A 22,688-nucleotide genomic window follows, 5' to 3' on the forward strand; every position below is an offset into this window, starting at 1 on the left:
TATGTCCCTCCAGCCTCAAGTCTCCATCTTGCTATTGGTGCTGATATGGCAGTTTACTATGTGAGTTATTCATGATGTCCAGTTTCCTACAAACCCCTTTATGTTATTATTTGTGTTTAGATACTTCACTTTATCCCTGATGTCCAGGGGTGCTCCCTGCCTTGATCCCTGTACTACTTTTGGTGCTATTATGACACTTTAAAAGCAAATTCTGGTGCACGGTGGTTCACCTCATCCTCTGATACATGTAATTGTAATGATGTCAGTGACATTACAGGACATTATAGCTTATTCCCTGGTATCTATTGCATACTACAACCCACCAAGCCCTGTAGTACCATTGGTGCCATTATGTCACTTTAAAAGTCAATCCCTGGTGTTTAGTAAATCCCCAGCCACCTACCTGAGCCCCATAGTACCACTGGTGCCATAATGACACTCTAAAGAGTAATCCCTGGTGTCTAGGCCCCCCCCCCACACAATGTTCAAGTTGCGCAGTTGGTCTTGAATTGTTTGGCTATGTAGATGTCTTCCTGTAGGTAGTTCTAGGGAGAGAAACATGGATAATTCGTATAAGCCCCTCTCCTAGGAATGCCTCATTAGGTTTCAGCACAACTTCAGGGCCAGTCCTTCACACGGTTGCAAATCCTCCTGTTAGTGGACCATACAGCACCATGTAAGGACTGTTGTGGAAATGGAGAAAGATAAAGTGACATGTACACTGAGGTGTAAACATTATGGTACCTTCCTGAATTCGAACAGAAATGTAACTTTGACAAGTGCTTTTTTTGCAAGCAAACAGGTGGTGGTGCGCATATGTTGCAGTTGGGTCAGCCACCTCTACGAAGCCATTCCAGTGTCCCGTTATTTGGCTATTTCTCCCCAGTTGCCATATCACTGTTCAGAACTCTCAGTGTGCATACTGCTTTCTGCAGAATGATTACAGATATTTGGATTTACTTTAAAACTTTTATTTCAATATTTGCAGTGCAAACACTGATAGACATATGCTAAACAAAGCAATACAGTCTCACACTGAAAACAGACTTAGAATTAAAACTTGTGTGACTTTGAAACTCACATTCATTGAAACAGCATTGAAACCCATATTCAAAGAAAATGCATCTGGCCAGTGGTAGATTAAGTTTAATTTGGGTTGTTTTCAGATCATAGACCCCTTCCACACATTTTTGGGACCATGCAAAATATCTTTGGTTCACCTTCCTGATTGTATTAAATTATAATGCATATTTAAATTATATCCGTTGTATAATGCAACACCTCTTCTGTTAGAGCATGTTTTAAATTTATAGCCAGTGAGCAAAGAAATAAAACATATGAACCATTAATGCCAAAACTGCCCAATTCAGAACATTTCAACCATAAAAGGCCACTCAAACTTCTGTCATGTTACATTAAAAATGATAAGCTGGTAATATTGCAATAGGGAATGGATGGCAAACCAGGTTCATGGTTACTAGGCATCTTATCCAAAGGAGGACATACTCATAGGTTCATAGGTAGGTACTTGGCTATCGGCCCAAGGGCCTAAGTAAGCCTAGCCAACAAGGTTCCCTGGCTTATGCCACCCAAGAAAGTTAATTTCCTGTGCCCCTGTCGAGCAGAGCCACAGAGGTGATCCCCGGAGTGTATTTCCAATTTCCCATCCACTCATCAATATTTTTCTTGAAGAGTGCTAAAGAGGAACTTTGCTTGACATAGAGGGGTAGCTTGTTCCAGAGTATAGGAAGTCTCTGGGACAGGAATCTATCCCTCCAGCATGTCCTGTTTATTGTGGTGACAAGGTTTAGGCCTCTAGAGCATGTAGCTCGGAGGGATTGGGATTTCTTTAGGTGTAGCATGTCCAACAGCTCTGGGTTTAACATAGCTTTATATGTTAGGTAGAAATCTCCTCGGAGTAGGCAATATGCTACAGAGTAAAGCTGGAGTTTTTTGAGACGGTCAGTGTAGGGCATTTGTTTGAGGCCAGTAATCCTCTTTGTGAGGTACTTCTGTGGCCTTTCCAGCTGCTGCAGATGTTTTGTGAGGTACATTCCAAAATGGGAGTTGCAATCTATAATGGGTCTAATGAGTGCCGAGTAGAGGGGAGCAATGACCTCTTTTTTCCTGGATGAGAACCCTTTTGTGATGTGGTGTGCCAAATAGAAGGATTTCCTGACTACTGTGGTGATGTGATTATCAAAGGCGAGACTACTGTTCACCTGGGTCCCAAGGTCTCTTATCACACATTCGTCATTAGGTAGACTGCCGTTTATGTGGGTACAGAGTTTTTACCAAAGGGGATGACAGTGCACTTTTTGGCATTGAGCTTGAAGCCATGCCTCTGACACTAGGCATCTGTCTCAGTGAGGCCCTTCTATAGGATGTCCCCATCATTTGGGGACTCGACTATGTCTCCTAGTTTGCATTCATCTGTGAACTTCATTAGCCCGAGGCCTTCTGTGTTAGACTGTACTTCAGAGAAGTAGATACCAACCAGGAGAGGTCCTAGGACTGAACCCTGTGGTACTCCACTTGTCACTGGTTTGAAGTCAGATTTGGAGTGTGCAACTTTTACAGTGTGGGTTCTGTCAGTGAGCCAGTTGGCAACCCATCTTGTGACGTAGGTATTTATACCTAGTTTAGTGAGTTTAGCTATAATTCCAGAATGGGGGATGGTGTTGAAAGCCTTGGTGAGGTCAAGATAGGCTGTGTGAACCACCTTACTCTTGTCTATGGCTTTGGTGACTGCCTCAAAGAAGTTGATCAGGTTCAGAAGGCATGATCTGCCTTTCACAAACCCGAACTGGGTGGGGTCCAGAGTTTGGAGGTTACCAATGTCAAAAATGACAAATTCACCACCGTAACAGGAACAGGCAAGCAAAAACTGAGGGTAATGCTACTCAATGCTAGAAGTCTAAATCTCAAAATGCACTCACTTGAGGCACTCCTTAAAATGGAGAACATTGATATCTGTGCAGTGACTGAGACCTGGTTCAAGGCTCTAGAGAGCACCCCTGCACTACCAGGCTATAACTCATACCACACTTTTTGGCCATGTAACCTGGACCGAAACTCCAAAGGCGGAGGTGTGTCCATATTCATTAAGGATATCCACACCTCCAGGCTAGTTGCTCAGCATAATGCATCCAGAGTTATCCAAGTGCAACTAACTCTGGGCAAAACTGCAATCCAAATTGTAGCTTGTTACAGATTCCCCCACCATGCCCCAGGATTCCCACTCTTTTCTTGATATACTGGAAAATATTAGGGTTCAACCAAACACCCTAATAATGGCGATTTCAACTACCCCACCATTGACTAGGAAAACTACCAACTCATTCGTTCAATGCTTTCTGGAATTCATAAATTCCAATGCCCTGGATCAACTTATCCACACCCCCACCAGGGGCAACAATATCCTAGACCTAGTCATTACTAATATGAGGGACCGGTGTTCCACACCTGAAGTCAACTCCTCGTTTGTCAGATCTGACCATAAGCTACTCAACCTAGATAGCCACATCCCGCCCCCCACCCACCATTAAGGAAACCACGGTAAAAAATTTCTCCAAACACAACTTCATGCTTCTTGAGACAGAAGTGGCGAACTTCATGACACCCATGCAGATGGACAATACAGATACGACTGCTGAATCTTACACAAATGCACTCTATAAGCACTTACACGAGTGTATGGATCATGCTATCCCAATCAGAACCAAGACACTATCCTCCAAAAAAAGGAAGCCAATCTGGTGGTCCCCTGCCATAAACAAACTGTACAACAGAAGGAAGAAACTGTTGCAAAAGAGAGTAAAATCCCATGAGTGGAGGTGCTCCCTGGTCAGCCTCAGTAAGAAGCTGAGATCCCTTATAAGATCCTCTAAAGCTAGCTATGAAAACAAAATTGCCACTAATTCTAAGGACAACCACAAAGCATTCTATAGCTATGTCAAGAATCTCGATGGCAACACCCAGATCTGTTCTGAGTTACAGCACAACGGCACAAAAATTACTGAACCAACTGATATTGCCAACATCCTGGCAGATAGGTTCAGTGCTAACTTTATCCCCCCTCACCCCCTAAAGGGCCCATATCTATACAGGAAGAATGCAGAGTCCTTGTAATCACAACTATGCAGGTAAAAGCTGCACTCTCTAAAGCAAAAAACAGCATCCATGGGACTGGACAACATCCCAGGCTGTGTTTTACACAAACTTCAGAACAAACTGGCTCCCCACCTAAGCACCATGTTCAATAATAGCCTCACATCAGGCTTTGTGCCCACTGAATGGCACAGAGCAACAGTTATCCACTCCACAAAGGGGGAGCTACCACTGATCCTGGGAAGTCTCACCCTATTAGCCTGATGAGCCTGGTCTGCAAGGCCATGGAATGTGTCATCATGGAACTTATAAACAAAGACATTGGTAACTTCCAAACTCTGCATTCCATCCAGTTCAGGTTTGTGAAAGGCAGATCATGCCTCCTGAACCTGATTGACTTCTTTCAGGCAGTCACCAAAGCCATAGATGAGGGTAAGGTGGTTCACACAGCCTATCTTGACCTCGCCAAGGCTTTTGACACCATCCTCCATTCTGGAATTATAGCTAAACTCACTAAACTAGGTATAAATCCCTACGTCGCAAGATGGGATGCCAACTGGCTCACTGACAGAACCCACAATGTAAAAGTTGCAGACTCCAAATCTGACCTCAAACCAGTGACAAGTGGAGTACCACAGGGTTCAGTCCTGGGACCTCTCCTGTTTGGTATCTACTTCTCTGAAGTACAGGCTAACACAGAAGGCCTCTGGCTAATGAAGTTTGAAGATGACTGCAAACTAGGAGCCATATCAAGTCCCCAAATGATGTGGACATCCTACAGAAGGACCTCGCTGAGACAGATACCTGGTGTCAGAGCCATGGCCTCAAGCTTAATGCCAAAAAGTGCAGTGTCATCCCCTTTGGTAAAAACTTTGTACACATGAACTACCACATAGGCAGCAATCTTCTTAACACTGAATGTGTGATAAAAGACCTTGGACCCAGGTGGACAGTAGTCTCTCCTTTGACAGTCACATCGCCACAGTAGTCAGGAAGTCCTTCATCATAAAAGGGTTCTCATCCAGGAAAAAAGAGGTCATTGTTCCCCTCTACGCGACACTCATTAGACACATTATAGAGTACAACGCCCCTTTTGGAATGTACCTCACAAGACATCTGCAGCAGCTGGAAAGGCCACAGAAGTACCTCACAAAGAGGATTGCTGGCCTCAAACAAATGCCCTACACTGACCATCTCTAAAAACTCCAGACTTTACTCCATAGCATATTGCCTACTCAGAGGTGATCTCTGCCTAACATATAAAGCTATGTCAAACCCAGAGCTGTTGGACATGCTACACCTAAAGAAATCACAATCCTTCCAAGCTACATGCTCTAGGGACATAAACCTTGTCACCACAATAAACAGGACATGCTGGAGAGATAGATTCCTGTCCCAGAGACTTCACATACTTTGGAATAGGCTACCCATCTATGTCAAGCAAAGTTCTTCATTAGCACTCTTCAAGAAAAATCTTGATGAGTGGATGGGAAATAGGAAATACACCCCAGGGATCGCTTCTGTGTCTCTGCTCGACAGTGGCACAGGAAAATAACTTTCTTGGGTGGCGTAAGCCAGGGAACCTTGTTGGCTAGGCTTACGTAGGCCCTTGGGCCGATAGCCTAGTACCTATCTATGAAACTATGAACAAGTGCAAATGTAGGCTTTTAAACCAGAAAGTTGAAAGAGATGGAAAAACTTCCCAAACGGCCAATAAACTACAATTTCTGGGCCACAAACCAGTCTTATGGTAGATAGGCTACCAAGTGCTTACCACTCCCACTGATAAGCTAGAAGGCATCTCTCCATCACAGAAAGGTGTTAGGGGCTCAGAGGCTTACAGTCCTGGTTACAGCAAATCTGTATCTGGACTAGACTAGTTACAGGAAAGATGGGAAACAAGCGCAAATGCAGGCTTTTAAACCAGAAAGTTGAAAGAGATGGAAAAACTGTCCAAACAGCCAATAAACTACAATTTCTGGGCCAGAAACCACTCTTGTGGTAGATAGGCTACCTAGTGCTTACTACTCTGACTGAAAAGCTAGAAGGCTTCCCTCCAGCACAGAAAGGCTTTGGGGGGCTCAGAAGCTTACAAACAGTCCTGATTACAGCAAATCTGTATCTGGATTGTACTAGTTACAGGAAAGGCAGGAAACAAGTTTAGAATTTTTTTTTTGGAAAGTGGAAAGGGAGAAAAAAGAAAGAGAAGATAATTCCAAATTAAGGACCTACGTGGCTTGCCCTTCACAAATGTTCTCTCTGTATTAGGTAGAATGAGCTAGTGACACTAGACTGGAATAGAGCTGGGATAGAGCTGAACAGATGGGACTGGTACGAGTGTCTGAAGTCAAAATATGATCTCACTGTACTCGGTTGAGTGAGCAAATGAGATATACCCAGGAGGCATGTTCAGACACAAATTTACAGGAGGGACGGGCAATTCCAAAGCTACCAAGATTAATACCAAAACAAGAACAGGGTGGATGGGTGGGAAACTAACTGCAGAGATAGAGAGAGACCCCAGTATTCTATGAGACAATTAAACAGAAAAATAAAATGCAGTACAATCTTTAACACTGCAAGTTTGTACTTAACTCAGCTAGTAATGCAGCTGATTGTAGATATGTAGCAGAAGTCAAACTCAGATATTGAGCAGTAATAAATTCAAAGATATGTGACTAACACTTATAAATACAGAGAAACCCTCCAGGCTAAGAGTTTAACACTGAATATCAATGAAGTGAAACACAATAGCCCCCACTTACTGCAGAGACAGACAGAGACCACAGTATTCTATGAAACAATTAAACAGAAAAATAAATAGCACCCCACCCTCTTAAAATCCAATACAGTAACAGCAATCTATCTACATGCTGTAGGAATAGGTGAAATCAATCAATCAAGAAGCTAGCCTTATGTTCCTGCATTCCAGGCACATCTCTGCACTTCAGGATACTAGATCATAGTGTTATCCAGCCAAATTTGATCAACAAATGCAGTTCCCCTGTGCCACAGCAATCTCAGATGAAGATATTATTATGTGGAACTGAGCAATGTGATAAAGACAGTATAGAAAAGGATAAGTCCAGGTGGGCATTTCAAGCTGTCTGAATGTACAAACAAGTAGTGTTCCTTTTGCTCATCTAACAAACAATCGTGTCTGAGTTGTTAAGATTTTCTTTTGCTATTTTTCAGCTATGGAGGCATCTAAACCATCTTTTTTTTTTAAATGATAACGGGCAGTAATAATTTTGAAACATACCTAAACCTCACTGATTGCACATTTAAACAAGCAAAATCTAACATTTTTAGCTGCAAAAGTAACACATCCATTCATATCACAAACAAACATTTATTATATTCTAATTACAAAAAAAATGATTACAAGTGATCAAATATGTACAATGAAAAGTCTTTGAAAGCCTTTTATTTTGCCAATAGCTTTCTTCTCTTCTGCTCTACAGTTATTTTACATTATTCAGTCCAAAATACCATCTATCTGATTTTGCATTTTAAATCTTTAATAACAGCATTTGGCAGTCTATAGGCGCAATTATTAGACATCTGTGAAGAGAAATTGAAAAAATTAATCTTCTTCTTTTGGCTTTTTCCTGGTTAGGGGTTGCCACAGTGGATCACCTGTCCACTCATGATTGGCAGTGAAGTTTTATGGTGCCGAGTTGCCAGCCCGGCGCCCAACCTTCCACAGAAGGCACACACACGCATTCACACCTAGGGTCAATTTAGAGTGTCCAATCCATCTACAGCATGTCTTTGGGATGTGGGAGGAAACCGGAGTACCCAGAGGAAACCCACGTGACCACAGAGAGGACATGCAGACTCCGCACAGAAGGCACCCCAGCCGAGTACCGAACTGGAGAACCTATTGCTGTGAGATGGCAACACTAACTGCTGCACCACTGCGGCCGCCCAGAAATTGAAAAATTAATCATAGTTTCCATTTTGTATTTTCTGTAGTACATAAATTACCTATTCTTAAAGCTGAATTCTACACTAGTTCAATTTTCTATCCTTACCATAATAGCAAAATGTGAACTAGTATTACAAAATGTAAATTAATATTCAGCTTGTGAAATTGTGATTTATATGAAGTCTTCCTATAATCTTTTCAGATTATGACCTTATTTAACAATTGGCATTTAAACTGCCCGATTTCAGAACAGATAATACCAAACAGTTGTTGACTGTTCATTCTCCTGTTTGGAATTTCAAGGTACGATATACTGTCTTAACTGCCTGTCACATACACACTGGGTAAAACAAAAGTTAAAGGTTTTCATGAACTCCAGACAGGATTACTGATATTACCTTCCAGTTCACTATTTTATAAAAACTAAATGTAAAACTACTTTAAAAGATATTGTGACAACATTTAGAATGCTTCTCAAACATATATTTTCCTATGCAAAGATAAACTAAGAATTACCTACTTTGTAATCAAATGAATAGCTTCAATTTGGATATTTTGCAAGTATGCTTATACTGTTCTTGGTTAAAAGGCCTAAAGAGACTTGAATTTTTAATTCAGCTGCACGGACAACCTAAAAATGAAAAAGGTGCATTATGATATGTTGGCCACAGAACCAACAAACAAGACGTCTAATCTTGTTTCTCCATACTAAAAACATTTATAACAAAAGAGCACTTTAAACAAAATCCTTTTAAGAAGACAAAACAGACATGAACACTCTAAACGCTAATGAGACTTTTTACCAACGCTTATCACAAGGTTATATATATGGTTGCCTGAATACATTACAATGTATTATTATATAAGAATAAAAAGAACTCTGCTGTAAAACATCCATTTTTGAGACTATAAGGAAAAAGGTACACAAATGCACAAGGGTACTACAATATTTTGGGGGTACTAGTCGTGTAGCTATGCCTTAGAAATTTGCTTAGGCATTCATAATGACAACAGTAATATGGAGAATGAAAAAATACACACTTACTTAAGCCAAATTTTTTCCAGTAAAGATCTTTCCAGATGCCAGCATTGTAAACAACTGAAATGGGTTATGGACACCACACAGAAAAAAAGGTTTTTCTGCTTCAATCCATGACCAATTCAGAATGTTGCTAACTACTAGTTACATGGTATGCTGGTGTGAGTTAAAAAATTAACTGATGAATTTATACATTTAAACAACCCATGCAGTTCATCTAGTTTTACCGAGCCTCAAACGATTCCAGACCACTCTAAAGATTCTACAATATGTGAAGCTTCAGCATGGCATTAAAAAAAGTAAAATGACAGCTCTCACAAGGTCAACTAAATCTACCACACAACTGTCATCCAGTCATGGTCCACAGTCCAAACATCTTCAGGAATTCAAATTCTGCGTGTGCGGACCAGGAAGACGTAAATAATCTATCACAAATCATGTGTCTGTAAGACCAGATGCAAAGGGCATTTTTAAAGAAGAACGCCCTTATAAAAGAGAGTTTTTCTTTTTTTTTTTTAAGAAACAGGGGAGCAGAGGTGCCGGTACATCATACCGGCGTGTACCGGCTCAAAAAAAGCCCTGATTGTGACACATCACAAAATATGAAATACTAAGTTTTAATTTCTTTCTCTTTAAAGCACTCTTTAAAACTGAAGTGGTCATTCATTTTTAATGAGAAAAAATGTACTTTGAAACAGCAGATGGGACTGTCATTTGTAATGTTTGCATACCCTTCTCACTTTTTCAGATATCTAACATATTCAGTATGCAGCTATTAAACTGATTCATCGGTCTACTTCTGTAAGACAGACATACAGACATCAAACACACACACACACACACACACACACACACACACACACACACACACACACACACACACAGCCATCTCTATTTTTCATAGTGTGTGTGTGTGTTTGTGTGTGTGAACCAGGCTTGTGTTTGACATATTAGTGACCGACTCCCATAACAGTGCACATGGATGATTGCTGGGCTTTTCCACTAAATAATCCAGGCTGCCGTGATGCAGGGACTTCTCTGTTTCCATAATTGCGCAACTTTGCATTTGTGTGAGTTTGCTCCTTTGTGACTGTGATTTTTGATGGTTGATCACAAAGGCATCAAACTATTGTCAGACAGTCTTATAGGTTCATATGTATATATATACTAGGCTTGCAGTCCATGGGGACCACTGAGGGGCTCCAAATTCAGTTTTCCTAAGCAGTGTCTAATTAAGTGACTTGTTCTAGGTCATAAGGTAGGAAAATGAGAGCTGAGACAATCAAACCCTGTACCACAGGAACTACAACTCACAGCCTTAACCCTCTCTGCACTAACTGCCAGACTAATACGTGTGCATGTAGACACACCCACATATATGCAACTATCTTTGTATGTGTGTGTGTGTGTGTGTGTGTGTGTGTGTGTGTGTGTGTGTGTGTATATATATATATATATATATATATATATATATATATGTGTATATATCTTTCTATCTGTACTTATCTACCTATACCTATCTCTCTGTCCATCTATCTATATTTCTATCTATATCTAGTATCCCTGGGATTCATTAAAATTTCCTCACTACACACTTTGTGTTATAGATCCACCATTAACTGCATTGTGTAATACCACCAAAATAAAACATAAAATCTTCCCATCTGAATGGAATAGTATGACATAGCAGTGCACTCATTACACCACATATGCTTCATAAAATCTCAGTGTCACATTCCTAGCTTTGTGAGATAGTTTGCATGCAATTCAAAAGATTTGCATGTGCAGCAGGATAGGAAATGAAGTGTCTGAGTATGAAGCTGGGGTATCCGCATCTATATCATAACATCGACAGCTTAGGTTGTCGAATCTTAAAACGTTGACACCTAAGCGTCAAAAGCTTACAATAGCGAACAGCCACATCATCATCCTCGGGAAAGAATTCGGGTGGCCATCCGTAAACAAAATAAACAAACACACCAAAACATAGCTTGGCCCCCTCGACGTGGAGGCACCCCCCATACCACCCTAACTAAATATACCAACTCCAAGATTGCTCTACATTGGGGAAAGGGCAAATCCTCAATAACGGCCACCTGAATTATTTCCCAAGGAAAGAATTTGATGATGTGGCCTTTCACTATTGTAAATGTTTGATGCTTAGGTGTCGATGATTTACATTCGACAAGCTAAGCTGTTAACAATTCAATAGGAACCCGCAGTATCCAGCATTTAACAAAGCTTCTGAATCCACACTTCTGCCCCTTAATAAACTGCCACCTATTGAACAATGTAGGGTGCTATGCCTTTGTGGGAGAGGAGCCTCACTACTTCTGGGATCACAAGGAGGGACAGTATGACATAACACTGTTGTGACCAGCCTGTTGTGTTTATAACAGCACACCACTGGCTATAAATGTAATTTGCAATATAATATCTCTCAAATGTCCCTTAGCAAATGAGCTCTGCATGTACTCCAAACTGAATATTATCTTATAAACATTATATCTAACATGATTTATCCAGAACTGATATATACATAAATCTCAACTGTCTAGAATTTAACCACATTTTTGCCTCTCATTTCAAGGTCTGGTTCCTCATAATTTTGTTTTGTACATCACTGAGCATTGTAGTCACTAAATAAACTGTAAATAGTATCACAGGTCTGAGGGACTTTACTATTATAAAAGGTGTAATAGTATTATCATCTAGTGGTCAGGCGAACACTGCAACTGTCCTAATAAATGCAACTCTGCAAGAAAACGTAGGCTGTAATCCTATTAATTCCTTTTTATATGTGTATACATGTGTGTCTGTATGTATTTGTGTGCTTGCATGTGTGTGTGCTTGCATCTGTTTGTGTGTGTGTGTGTGTGTGTGTGTGTGTGTGTGTGTGTGTGTGTGTGTGTGTGTGTGTGTGTGTGTGTGTATGTGTGTATGTTTTGCCATATCTGTTTACTGGGAAGAAATATAAAATAAACAAACATTTAATTCACACTATAAATTTTTGATGCTGTGATACACTCTGGAATATGTACATGAAGTATTTCTACTAATTCTCACTTCACGACAACATTTCCTTATTATGCTATATAACAATCCATTGTTTATTATACTGTAACTGAAATATAAATAATCCTACTTGTTGGCTGTTTCAGTACTGTTTCCTAATACTGTAATATATTTTACCTATCACTGAATTCTTCATAGCTTTGGTTTAGATATCAAAATGTGTGATTTGTTGGGGATGTCTCCTGCACCCTTGGTGTGTGAGACTGAACCCTCATACCTTTACTACTTACAGATAGCAATTCTGAGATCACTGTGATTCAGAGAAGAGGGAATACTCCCAAATTCAACAATCTTGAAGTTAGTATGCATTTTCCTGTAACTGCACCTTAATTCTCACTGTTTTGAGGATTGCAATTACTGTTCTTGAACATACAACAGGAACTTGTCAAAAGCAGACTGGAAAGAAGGCTACTGATATTTCCTGACCTCATAAACAAAGTGCCATATTAAGAAAAAACATTCATCCACTAAGATGTTATACATATGCAGTGCTATCACTCATGTATATCTTCTGTTTTCTTGTCTGTGGTACTTCACTAGATTTGCTTCCTTTGATCAGTTCCTTGCTCAGAAGAAACTAGTAACCTTTGACTGGTATTCTTTTACATTTCAATGTTTGCAATATATAGATCAAGTTGATCATATTTCCATGCCAGCATAATTAACACATTACAATAACTTCTTTATTATATATACTAATTTTTAACCTTGAATTTGCAACTGATACTGACATTTTTTAACTTTGTTTTCCAAATTAAGCACCAATGTGACCCCTGAAGAGAACAGTCAGTGTTGTTTAATCATTTTATCTTCATTCTTCTAATGGATAGGGACACGTTTATTTTGGATGACTAACATGTATCTGTCTTAGAATGCTACAATGCATTATCATTGGTTGGATAACTGTAATAGAGCAGTTTTCTGTGACACTGGGACTCTGATTCACTCTGGTCTCAAATGCAAAGCTCAACAGGTCCTATTGAAGCAAAGCCCCAAGATAGGAAAAAAATGAGAGAATTTAACTTATTCTGAACACCACTGTTCCTATTACATTGAAGTGTAACTATAATTGAGAAGAAAAAAAAAGGGAAATGATGCAACAGAACTTTACAATAGCTCATTCCATCCATACTAAATGCATATTTCTTTAAATTGACTTGTCTACCCTAACAAGCTTTCAAAATTATTTTCTGCCAAATGTGTATTGCATTGTAAATATTTAGCTCATATTAGAAAATATCTTTTTCATTGTTAAATATTATTTTTGCTTATAATGTTTGCAATTTGATGTGAATGTTATGTATAATTTTGTATGATATAATTTTATGTAAAAATAATTTCTGAATTTTTGTTCTCTGGAGATTTCCTCCTCAGGCCTCCACTAAAAATGGGCCAATGGCCTAGTTGGACGTACGCCGTAAACAAAAGTAAAATAAAATAAATTAAAAGTCAAATAAATAAATAAATATTTACGTTAGTGCTTTCATCTCTTGAAAATATTCTGTCGGAATGACAGCATGCAAAGTATTTCTTAAATGTGATGTGTTGGGTCACATGGTTAACTTCCATTAAGACCTGAAGATTCACAAGCATTAAGCCTAACCTGCTATCAGTAGTCTTATCAGTCCACTTTATTTTCTGCATCCAACCTAAACCTGACGCTTTTGACTTCATTAGTCACAGAGTATTAAAAGTGCTTGCCTTGCTTACAAACTGCAGCATGTATGTATAAAGCTCTGAATTTGTCCTTAACTTCACCAGTATGCATGTGCTCATAGAGTGTGGAGTGTAAGTCCCTTGAAGCCCTGTCAATATGCAATGCCTAACAGTTGTTACAAGAAGCACAGATACTAAGACTTTTGATCTACAAGAAAACGTCCCTGACAAAAAACTTTATTTTATTTATTTATTTGTTGACTTTTGTTTAACGGGAAAGTCCAACTGGGTACAAATTCCATTTTCAGCAGAGGCCCAGGGAGAAAAGCTTCATGTAAAATAAATGCTTACAGTGAACAACAATAAAAATTAAACATTTTAAGCATTACTTTGTTGGCAGTTTGAGACAAATAGTAAAGACATTCATCATACATTTGAGAAGTTATGTTATTTCACATAAGTCAAAGACATGTTAACATGCAATAGCTGGAGATACAGGAGTAATGATAACGTACGCAGGTACAGTATATGTATACTGGCATTAATGGGGTAGGAGTTCACTAAAGCAGGAACAGAAAATAGAAGAAGAGGAAGGGTATAAGCAGAAATAATCAAGAAAAACATAAGTAGAAAACGTTCTGACAGTGGAGAGGTTAAGATAACAGTAGATCGGTAAGATGATGAGGTGGGTAAGGAAGGGTATTAGTAGGAGAGGAGATAATTATGGATAAAGGCTAGTAGGAGTAGCAGTTGTGGGGATGAAAGAGAAAGAGACAGGGATAAGAAAGGCGACAGAGTCAGGGTGTTTGATAAAGAGATTGTCAATGGAAGAAAGAATGAAAGGTGGGTTTACTCAGGATGGGAGCATTAGCATAGATATGGGGAAGTTAGGGGTTGTTTTAGGTTGTGTTTGAAATGTGCTAAAGTTGTCTTGTTTTAGGGTGGGTGGGATGGAGTTTACTTTTATTTAGTTCCAAGTACTGCACTCCATGGTGAATAAACTTACATTGGTTGTCTTCAGTGGAAGATTGTCTTTTGTGCCTCCACAGAGAAATTATGTTCAGTCAGTTAACTACCTCAGAGACTTAACAAATTAAACTTCAGGTGTTTGTTTGGCAGCAATGCTTGTGAGCCCAAATTAATTTCCCAACTGAGCATTTATGATCCACCACTGAAGCTTGAGCTGGAAGTCTTTCCTAATGTAACCAAAAAATATCTCAGGGGCTTTTTAACAAATAAAACTGTGCATATATTTTACAGTCTAAAATCTAATGTAAGGCTTTGTCTTGAGAAGTTACAGAAAGGAAGGCAGTAATATGTAAATCACCCAAACCAAAAGGGCAACATTTTGGTTGTCCTGAATTGTGCTGATTATAAAATCAGATGTTTGATCACTTGAGTGACAACATTGCATATTCCTTAACCACTTTTACTGCCATATATAGAGCTTATAGATTCATGGATTATTTTATAAATGAATGGTTGCTTGGCGGGTTAATTTATACCTCCTTGCAGGCTATTTTAAAGTTAAAACCTCATTAAAACAAAGAGTGAGAAGGTCACACTGAAAAACCAGTAAAAACTAAATGAAAACTCCAGCCAAGTTAGAACTTCCAATGAGTGACCTCCCAAACCTCCTGTAACAGAGGCATATGGGATATATGCAAATGAAAATCATGGGCAATCAGAATCGCCATATAGCTGAAATAGCTGATGTTCATAAGCGTCATTTGCATATATCCCATATGCCTCTGTTACAGGAGGTTTGGGAGGTCACTCATTGGAAGTTCTAGCTTGGCTGGAGTTTTCATTTAGTTTTTAAAGTCAAAACCTCAAGAATTAGCAGAATCTTTAGGTTACCAAAAATGCACAAAAGTTTAGATGCTCCTTTCCTTAGGCCTGTAATGGTTAGCGCATGGCCATTTATACAGATAAGGTTCTGTAAAAAATGACCATTAAGAATCCTTTTGTTAGAGACTAATTTGATTTTACTTTACTGGAAGTGCCTAATCAGTAGTGGTTTGAAAAAAGGATATTTTGGTCACTATAGACATTAAATCTTTGTATTCAGTAGGCATGCTTTTGAACCGAAGGACAAGTACAATGCTTAACTCATTAACACCTGCGTGGTGTGGAATGTTATACCTCTAGCAGCCCACATACAAAAAATAAATCTAAAAACGATAAGATAAGCAATAGTAAATACTTTGTGAGCAATATAAGCTTTTAAAACTGTACAAATTGCACTATCAGCAAGAAGTATCGGTTGTAGTGATAATAGTGCATTCAAAGTATTTTCATAAATACTATAATATATTATAATGCACACAAACCCCAAATTATATTTTTTGCTAAACTTTCACAAAAAATGATCACATCTTGGAATAGTTTGAATATTTTTGTTAACCAAACATAAGCTTCCAGATGACATCAAGCAATTCTTCTATGAGCTCATGTTTATTGAGATATTTAGAAAAATATGAAAACATGTACTTAATTGTATAACTAGCAGAATAAATAACACTGAATTTTACTCAAGCTGTCCAACTTACAGTACAAGTTTAAAAGAGTTTTCTTTGACAATATCTGTCATGCAACAGTTTGTAAGTCATTTGTTTTTTGAAGTATTACATATATATGGAAAAATTGCTTATTTTCATAATTACTAGCAAACAACTAGCAATATATCACATACAGTGTGATATAAAAGGACATTGACAATGAATTTTTCTGTCTTCCGACATGGCATGTCACACCATACCTATCAATAACATATGGGGCTCTCAGTTATGAAAATATGAACATAAATATGAAAATATGAATAATAACTGATGAACGGCGATTATTTTCTTACTACAATATATCCTAGATTAACAATCTTAGTGTAATGTTGTTAATAAGTCCTTGCACTTTCTAATATTGCCTATTATTAGTAGGTAATATCATAATCGTAAGTATAATTGGCAAGTCACTTCTAAATGCCCCAATATACTATGGGTGTGAACTGAACTATACAAAAAAGGAGCTATAGGCTTGAATGAGTTAATAAAGGCATGATGCAGTTTTTAAACAACTGGAAAGAGTATTGCTGTCAGGTTAGGCTCAATGCTTGTGAATCTCCAGACCTTAGTGACTCTGTAAATTTTAAAACTTATTTGAGAAGAAAGAAATTGAGACACTGATCGTGTGGCCCAACCCAACACATCAGGGATGTGTCTAAAGGTTGTTTATGTCTGTGTTGATCATTATCATAATAATGATCAACAAAGACATAGGCAACCATCAGACACTGGACTCAACCTAGTTTGGCTTTTCTAAGGGAAGGTCATGCCTACTAAACCTGGTGGACATCTTTGAGAAGATCAACAAGGCAAAGGATGAAGGGAAAATGGTGCATACCTGCATATTACTTGGACCTGATTAAGGCATTCAGTAAAATACCCCACTCAGATATAGTTGCAAGCTCATCGATCTGGGCATAAAGCCCTGTATAACTCACTTTATTGTCAGTTGGCTCACAGTCAGGATGCAAGAAGTCAGGAATGGTGAAACTACCTCCACCAAGAGACTGTCACCAGTGGAATACCTCAGGACTCCATGCTTGGACTGCTCCTATTTGGCATCTATTTCTTAGAGGTAAAGGCTAATGTCAAGGGCCTCTGGATGACCAAGTTCACAGATGACTGCAAATTGGAAGCTATCATGCAAGATTCCCCCCATAACACAAGCATCTCATAAGGCAGTCTAACACAGACAAATTACAGGTGCCAAAGTCACGGATTAAAAGTCAATGCCAAGAAATGCACTATAGTGCATTTCAGGAAAACTGCTTCCCAGACTAATTACTCCATTGATATGATACCCCTAAGAGCTTGACCTGGTAGTCAGGGATCTGGGAACATATGTAGACAGTAAGCTGGCTATTCAACCAACCTGTGGCCAAGGTAGTAAGAAAATGATTCTGTGTCATAAAGGCATGGCATCCAGGGCCAAGGAAGTCATAGTGCCACTTTATTCACTCCTTATCAGACCCATCTTTGAATATAATGACCCCTTCAGCATGTAAATGACCAGTCATATGCAACAGTTGGAATATCCATAAAGGTTCCTTACCAGGAGAATCCAGGGAATAAACACATTGTCCTATATGGATTGCCTTAAAGCCCTGTGTCTATACTCAGTCTCCTACAGGTTACTAAGAGGTGATCTATGCATGGCTTACAAGTCATCATCAAATACACCTCTGATGGACATTTTGCACATCCGCAAAATGAACCACTTCAAAACCACTAAATCCAAGGATTTAAATTTTACTTGTGACATAAATCAGACATGTTGGCAGGACATATATGTATCTCAGAGGATCCCATGCTCTGGAACAAGCTCCTGATCCATGTGAAGAGTCTATCCTAACCCCATTTAAGCATAACCGTGACCAGTGGACGGAAAACTGGAAAGTCACTCCAGGTCTGGCCTCTTTTCTCTGATAGTCAGACGCAGACAGTATACCCAACGTAACATACCCAGACCACATAACCTGTAGAAAATTCCTAACTAACATGCCTCCTCTTAATAAATGTCCATGATACATAGGAACACAACTGGGTTGTATTGGCACTGGTGGTTGTTAGCCTAGGATATGAACCTATAAACCTATTTATGGAGTGTTTTGTTTGTATGTTGTCTGTCTGACACATTTTCTTCTAGAGACTGAAGAGTTGCTGCCTTTTGTTTTACATTTATTGACATTAATTAATGACAAATATAATCAGTATTCAAACATCCATACAGCTTCTGGGCAGTTTATCTGTTATTTGAAAAACTTTCAAGAGTAGATGTTGTGACTTTTAGAACTGATAAAAAAATTATTTTCTCTCCTTGCATCATATAGCTGTTTGCATGAAACATCAAGAATAATATGTTTACTAAAACTAATTTTTAATATGCTTAATTTTTCATTAAGACATTCTCTGGACTCTTCTGTGTGACTGTGAATCCATATAAATGGCTTCCAATCTATACCACTCAAGTTGTAGCAGCCTACAGAGGCAAGAGACGCACAGAGACCCCACCTCATATCTTCTCCATTTGTGACAATGCTTACAACGACATGTTACGCAGTAAGTTAAAAACAGTTTTTTAACTCTTTCTGAGTAATTTCATAAAGTACTGATGACCAGAGAGTTTGAAAATGAAACCCATTTTTATGAAACAAACTGTGTTAGTTCAGAAGATGAGCACATAGAATAACGTGCACTAAATGCTTTGGCATGCTTTAAGTACCATTTTCCACTCCCACCCTAAATGTGTATTGTATGTACTTGTTTATTCTGTAGGGACATTTTACTTTTTTGGAGAGCATAGAAACAATGAAGTATTTAAACTAGATGTTATGTACTCTGTAACTTTGGTTCACATGGGTAGTAGACACCAGGCATAAGAAAAGTGGTACACTGCATAAACAAATACACATGCACGTGTATTACAAGATACATTAATGCTAACTACCTGCAGCACCTGAAAAAGCAAATGTATTTTCACATTTATCTGTAATCTTGAAATACTGAAAGCAGAACATTGAAATGTTTTTTTTTTTTTGAATATTTTAAAATGGAATTTATTTGGCATTAAAACTAATAAGCTATTTGCTGCTACACTTTATGCATGTTGCACTATTTATATTGAATTGTTAGGATATGTATTTAATCAGCAGTGTTTTTCAACCAATGTACTTAGAGCAGATGTGGTTACCCCCCCCCCCCCACAAACTATTACCAATGAGTACATTTTGTATCTTTCTGCTGTAAGATTGCTGCATCCACAGGGTATGTAATGTTTTTTGCATTTAGATAAGCATTCCATTCCACTTGTTATGTAAATTGGTGTGAATCTGCTGTTGTGTCTAAAACTATTTTATGTATCGTTTCTAATTGATATAGTGTCAGTAACTTAGCTCTAGCCAATTTACTTTTTAGGGCATAGCAAATGTAAATTGATTTTGCAGGGTATTAGGCAACTTTGTTGTAGGTTTGTTCCAGTTTATGCAAGTGAGTTTTGGGAACATTAGTTAAGAAGAGGTTGAACTGTGCTGTATGTGTTTACCAAAGGCCGATCACACCAAGAAGTTTAGCATGGAGAGTTGTTCATCTTTTATGCTATTTTTAGAGGTAACTGAGGTTTCCCTGGGCTGAATAACAGCAGTTTTGTTTTGTAAGTCTTTAGTAGAAACTGTGAATCTTTTTTTTTTCAAAAACATTTTTATTTTGTTTTCATTATAAACATATGCAATTTTACATATAGCAAATACAATAAAACAATAACAAAACTGTTTACAATATTTACATTCATCCATGATAAACAACCATTTTATCCATGAGAAGTTATCAGTATTTGTTCAAAAGGTTTTCCAATTTTTGCCATGCTATTTTTTATGAGTAATGTTATGAGTTCTATAACAAATGGTTTGCAGTTCTTTTTACAAACAACTTTTGCTAAATTAATAAAATCTTTAAACATCAAATCTTGTTTACTTTTCCAGTTCAAAGTAATAACTTTTCTGGCAATTGCAAGAACTGACCAGAGTAAATTAATCTGAGATTTACAAAATATCTGAAGTCTTTCCAGTATTGAGCAACATTTCTCCATTCAATGAACATGTGAACCCAGTTGGCCTCTAGTAATTCATTACATTTCCAACATTTACTTTCAATGTTTTTGAGTGTAAGATTTATTTTATGTGGAGTATAGAAACTCCTATTCATAAATTTCCATGTATGCAATCTCCAATATAATGAAGAAGAGGTACCATACGTAAAATTCAATAACAGTTTTTTGGATTCATCAGATATTTGTTCTCCATTAATCTTTATATAGTAATTCCAAAAATCTGAGTCAAACTTTAGAGTGTCTTCAATTAGTATCTTATAGATATGTGAGATACTTAATTTTTGATTATCTGTGTTTTCAAGACACCTAATAAAAAGCTGTATCAAACTAGGTATAGATTCAGTCTCTAGGTTGATTGATACTCTCATTGTGTTTTCTATAAAACTGCCATAATGAGTATATAAACAACCAACTGCCTTGACTATTATCAAAACCACATAAAAAAGAGTTTAGTGGTTTAATACTCTTATTTTCAATAAACTGATGCCAGAATATAAAGTTATTTTCCTTTAATTTTTGCATCACATTGATGTTGAAAGAATCTAGGCAATCAGGGGAGTATGCTATAGGGAATATAAGAAATGGAAATTGTTTAATGTAATTACAATCAGTTTCATTTTTAAAGTTATTAAATATTTGATTAATGCCATAAGAAAAATGATCAAACTTTTTATTAAATAAACAAAATTCACGAAAAAGCCAATGAACTCTACTTATGCCATATAGTTCCTTAAATTGATGTTCTATAGTAGTGACATCAGTTATATGAATCTTGTGTATTATTTTCTAGCCAGATATATAGGTAGGTGTGATCCAATGTAATGTATATTAATTTGAACTGATTTAGAATAAAGATCTAAGCTAGGGAATGCTATCCCATTACTGTTCCAAGCTGTAATGCACCATTTATATGCAATCCTAGGATTTAAGGGGAACCATAAAATTTTAAGTAGCATGGAATCTAATTTTTTAAATAAGTTTTTGGGAGGGGTAGTATCAATGACTGTATATAAAACAAAATTTTAGGTACAATTATCATTTTAATTAAAGACAGCCTATCATCTATTGTGAAGAACATTTTATTCCATTTAAATTATTGTAGTTTAGTTTAACAGACTCTTTCCATGTACTCTTTATACTGACACCCAAATATTCTAATACATCATTCTCCCAATTCTTTCAAACTTGCTTAAGGTATTTATAACATCATGCAAAGAACCATCAATATCACCAACGTTAACAACATATCATCAGCAAATAATTGTATCTTAGGACAACAGTCCTCATAGGTTTATAGGTTGGTACGAGGCTATAGGCCCTAGGGCCTATACAAGCCTAGCCATAACAATTTCCTGGATATCTCTTACCACAATATTTACTTCCCTGGACCCCTGTCTAGCCGGGCAACTGACGTGATCCCCGGGGTGAATTTCCTATCTCCCATCCAATCGTCAAGGTTCCTTTTGAAGAGGGCCAAGGAGGCGCTCTGCTTGACATGTATGGGCAGTCTATTCCAGAGTATTGGGAGTCTCTGGGTCAGGAACCTATCTCTTCAGCGTGTTTTGTTCAATGGGATGACAAGGTTTAGAGCCCTGGAGTGTGTGGCTCTGAGGGATTTGGATTTCTGTAAGTGGAGCATGCCCAACAGCTTAGGATTTGACATGATCTTGTATGTTAAGCAGAGATCGCCTCTGATCAGATGATATGCCAAAGAGTATAGCTGGAGAATTTTTAGACGGTCAGCATAGGGCATCTGCTTTAAGCCTGTGATTCTTTTAGTGAGGTATTTCTGCAGCCTTTCCAGCTGCTGCAGATGTCTTGTGAGGTACATACCAAATGGGGCATTGTACTCTATAATGGGTCTAATGAGGGATGAGTACAGTGGGACCATGACCTCCTTTTTTCTGGATGAAAAGCCCTTAGTGATGAGGTGTGCCACATAGAAGGATTTCCTGACTGTTGTGGCAATGTGATTAACGAAGGTGAGACCACTGTCCACCTGTGTCCCTAAGTCTCTCATCACACTTTTGATGTTTAGTGTGCTGCCACCTATGTGGTAATTCATGAGTACATGGTTTTTCCCAAGGAGGATAACTATACATTTCTTGGCATTAAGCTTGAGCCCATGGCTCTGGTACCAAGCATCTGTTTCTGTAAGGCCCTTTTGTAGAATATTCACATCATTTGGGAATTCAGTAATGGCTCCCAGTT

The 22,688-nt window shown here is 38.1% G+C and overlaps 1 protein-coding gene across 2 annotated transcripts in view; it reads left to right on the top strand.

Moving 5' to 3' along the window:
* Positions 1-22,688, top strand: part of MYH15 (myosin heavy chain 15) — a 386,453-nt gene that overhangs the window by 38,823 nt on the left and 324,942 nt on the right. For both annotated transcript variants that reach the window (XM_044071103.1, XM_044071102.1), the window contains exon 5: positions 18,775-18,931. In XM_044071103.1, coding sequence (XP_043927038.1) covers positions 18,775-18,931 — 157 coding nt within the window. The remainder of the gene's footprint in view (positions 1-18,774; positions 18,932-22,688) is intronic.

The sequence above is a fragment of the Protopterus annectens genome, chromosome 5.part0 (genome assembly GCF_019279795.1).
Source record: "Protopterus annectens isolate FY-2018-M chromosome 5.part0, PAN1.0, whole genome shotgun sequence".
In the NCBI taxonomy this organism is placed as follows: domain Eukaryota; kingdom Metazoa; phylum Chordata; order Ceratodontiformes; family Protopteridae; genus Protopterus; species Protopterus annectens.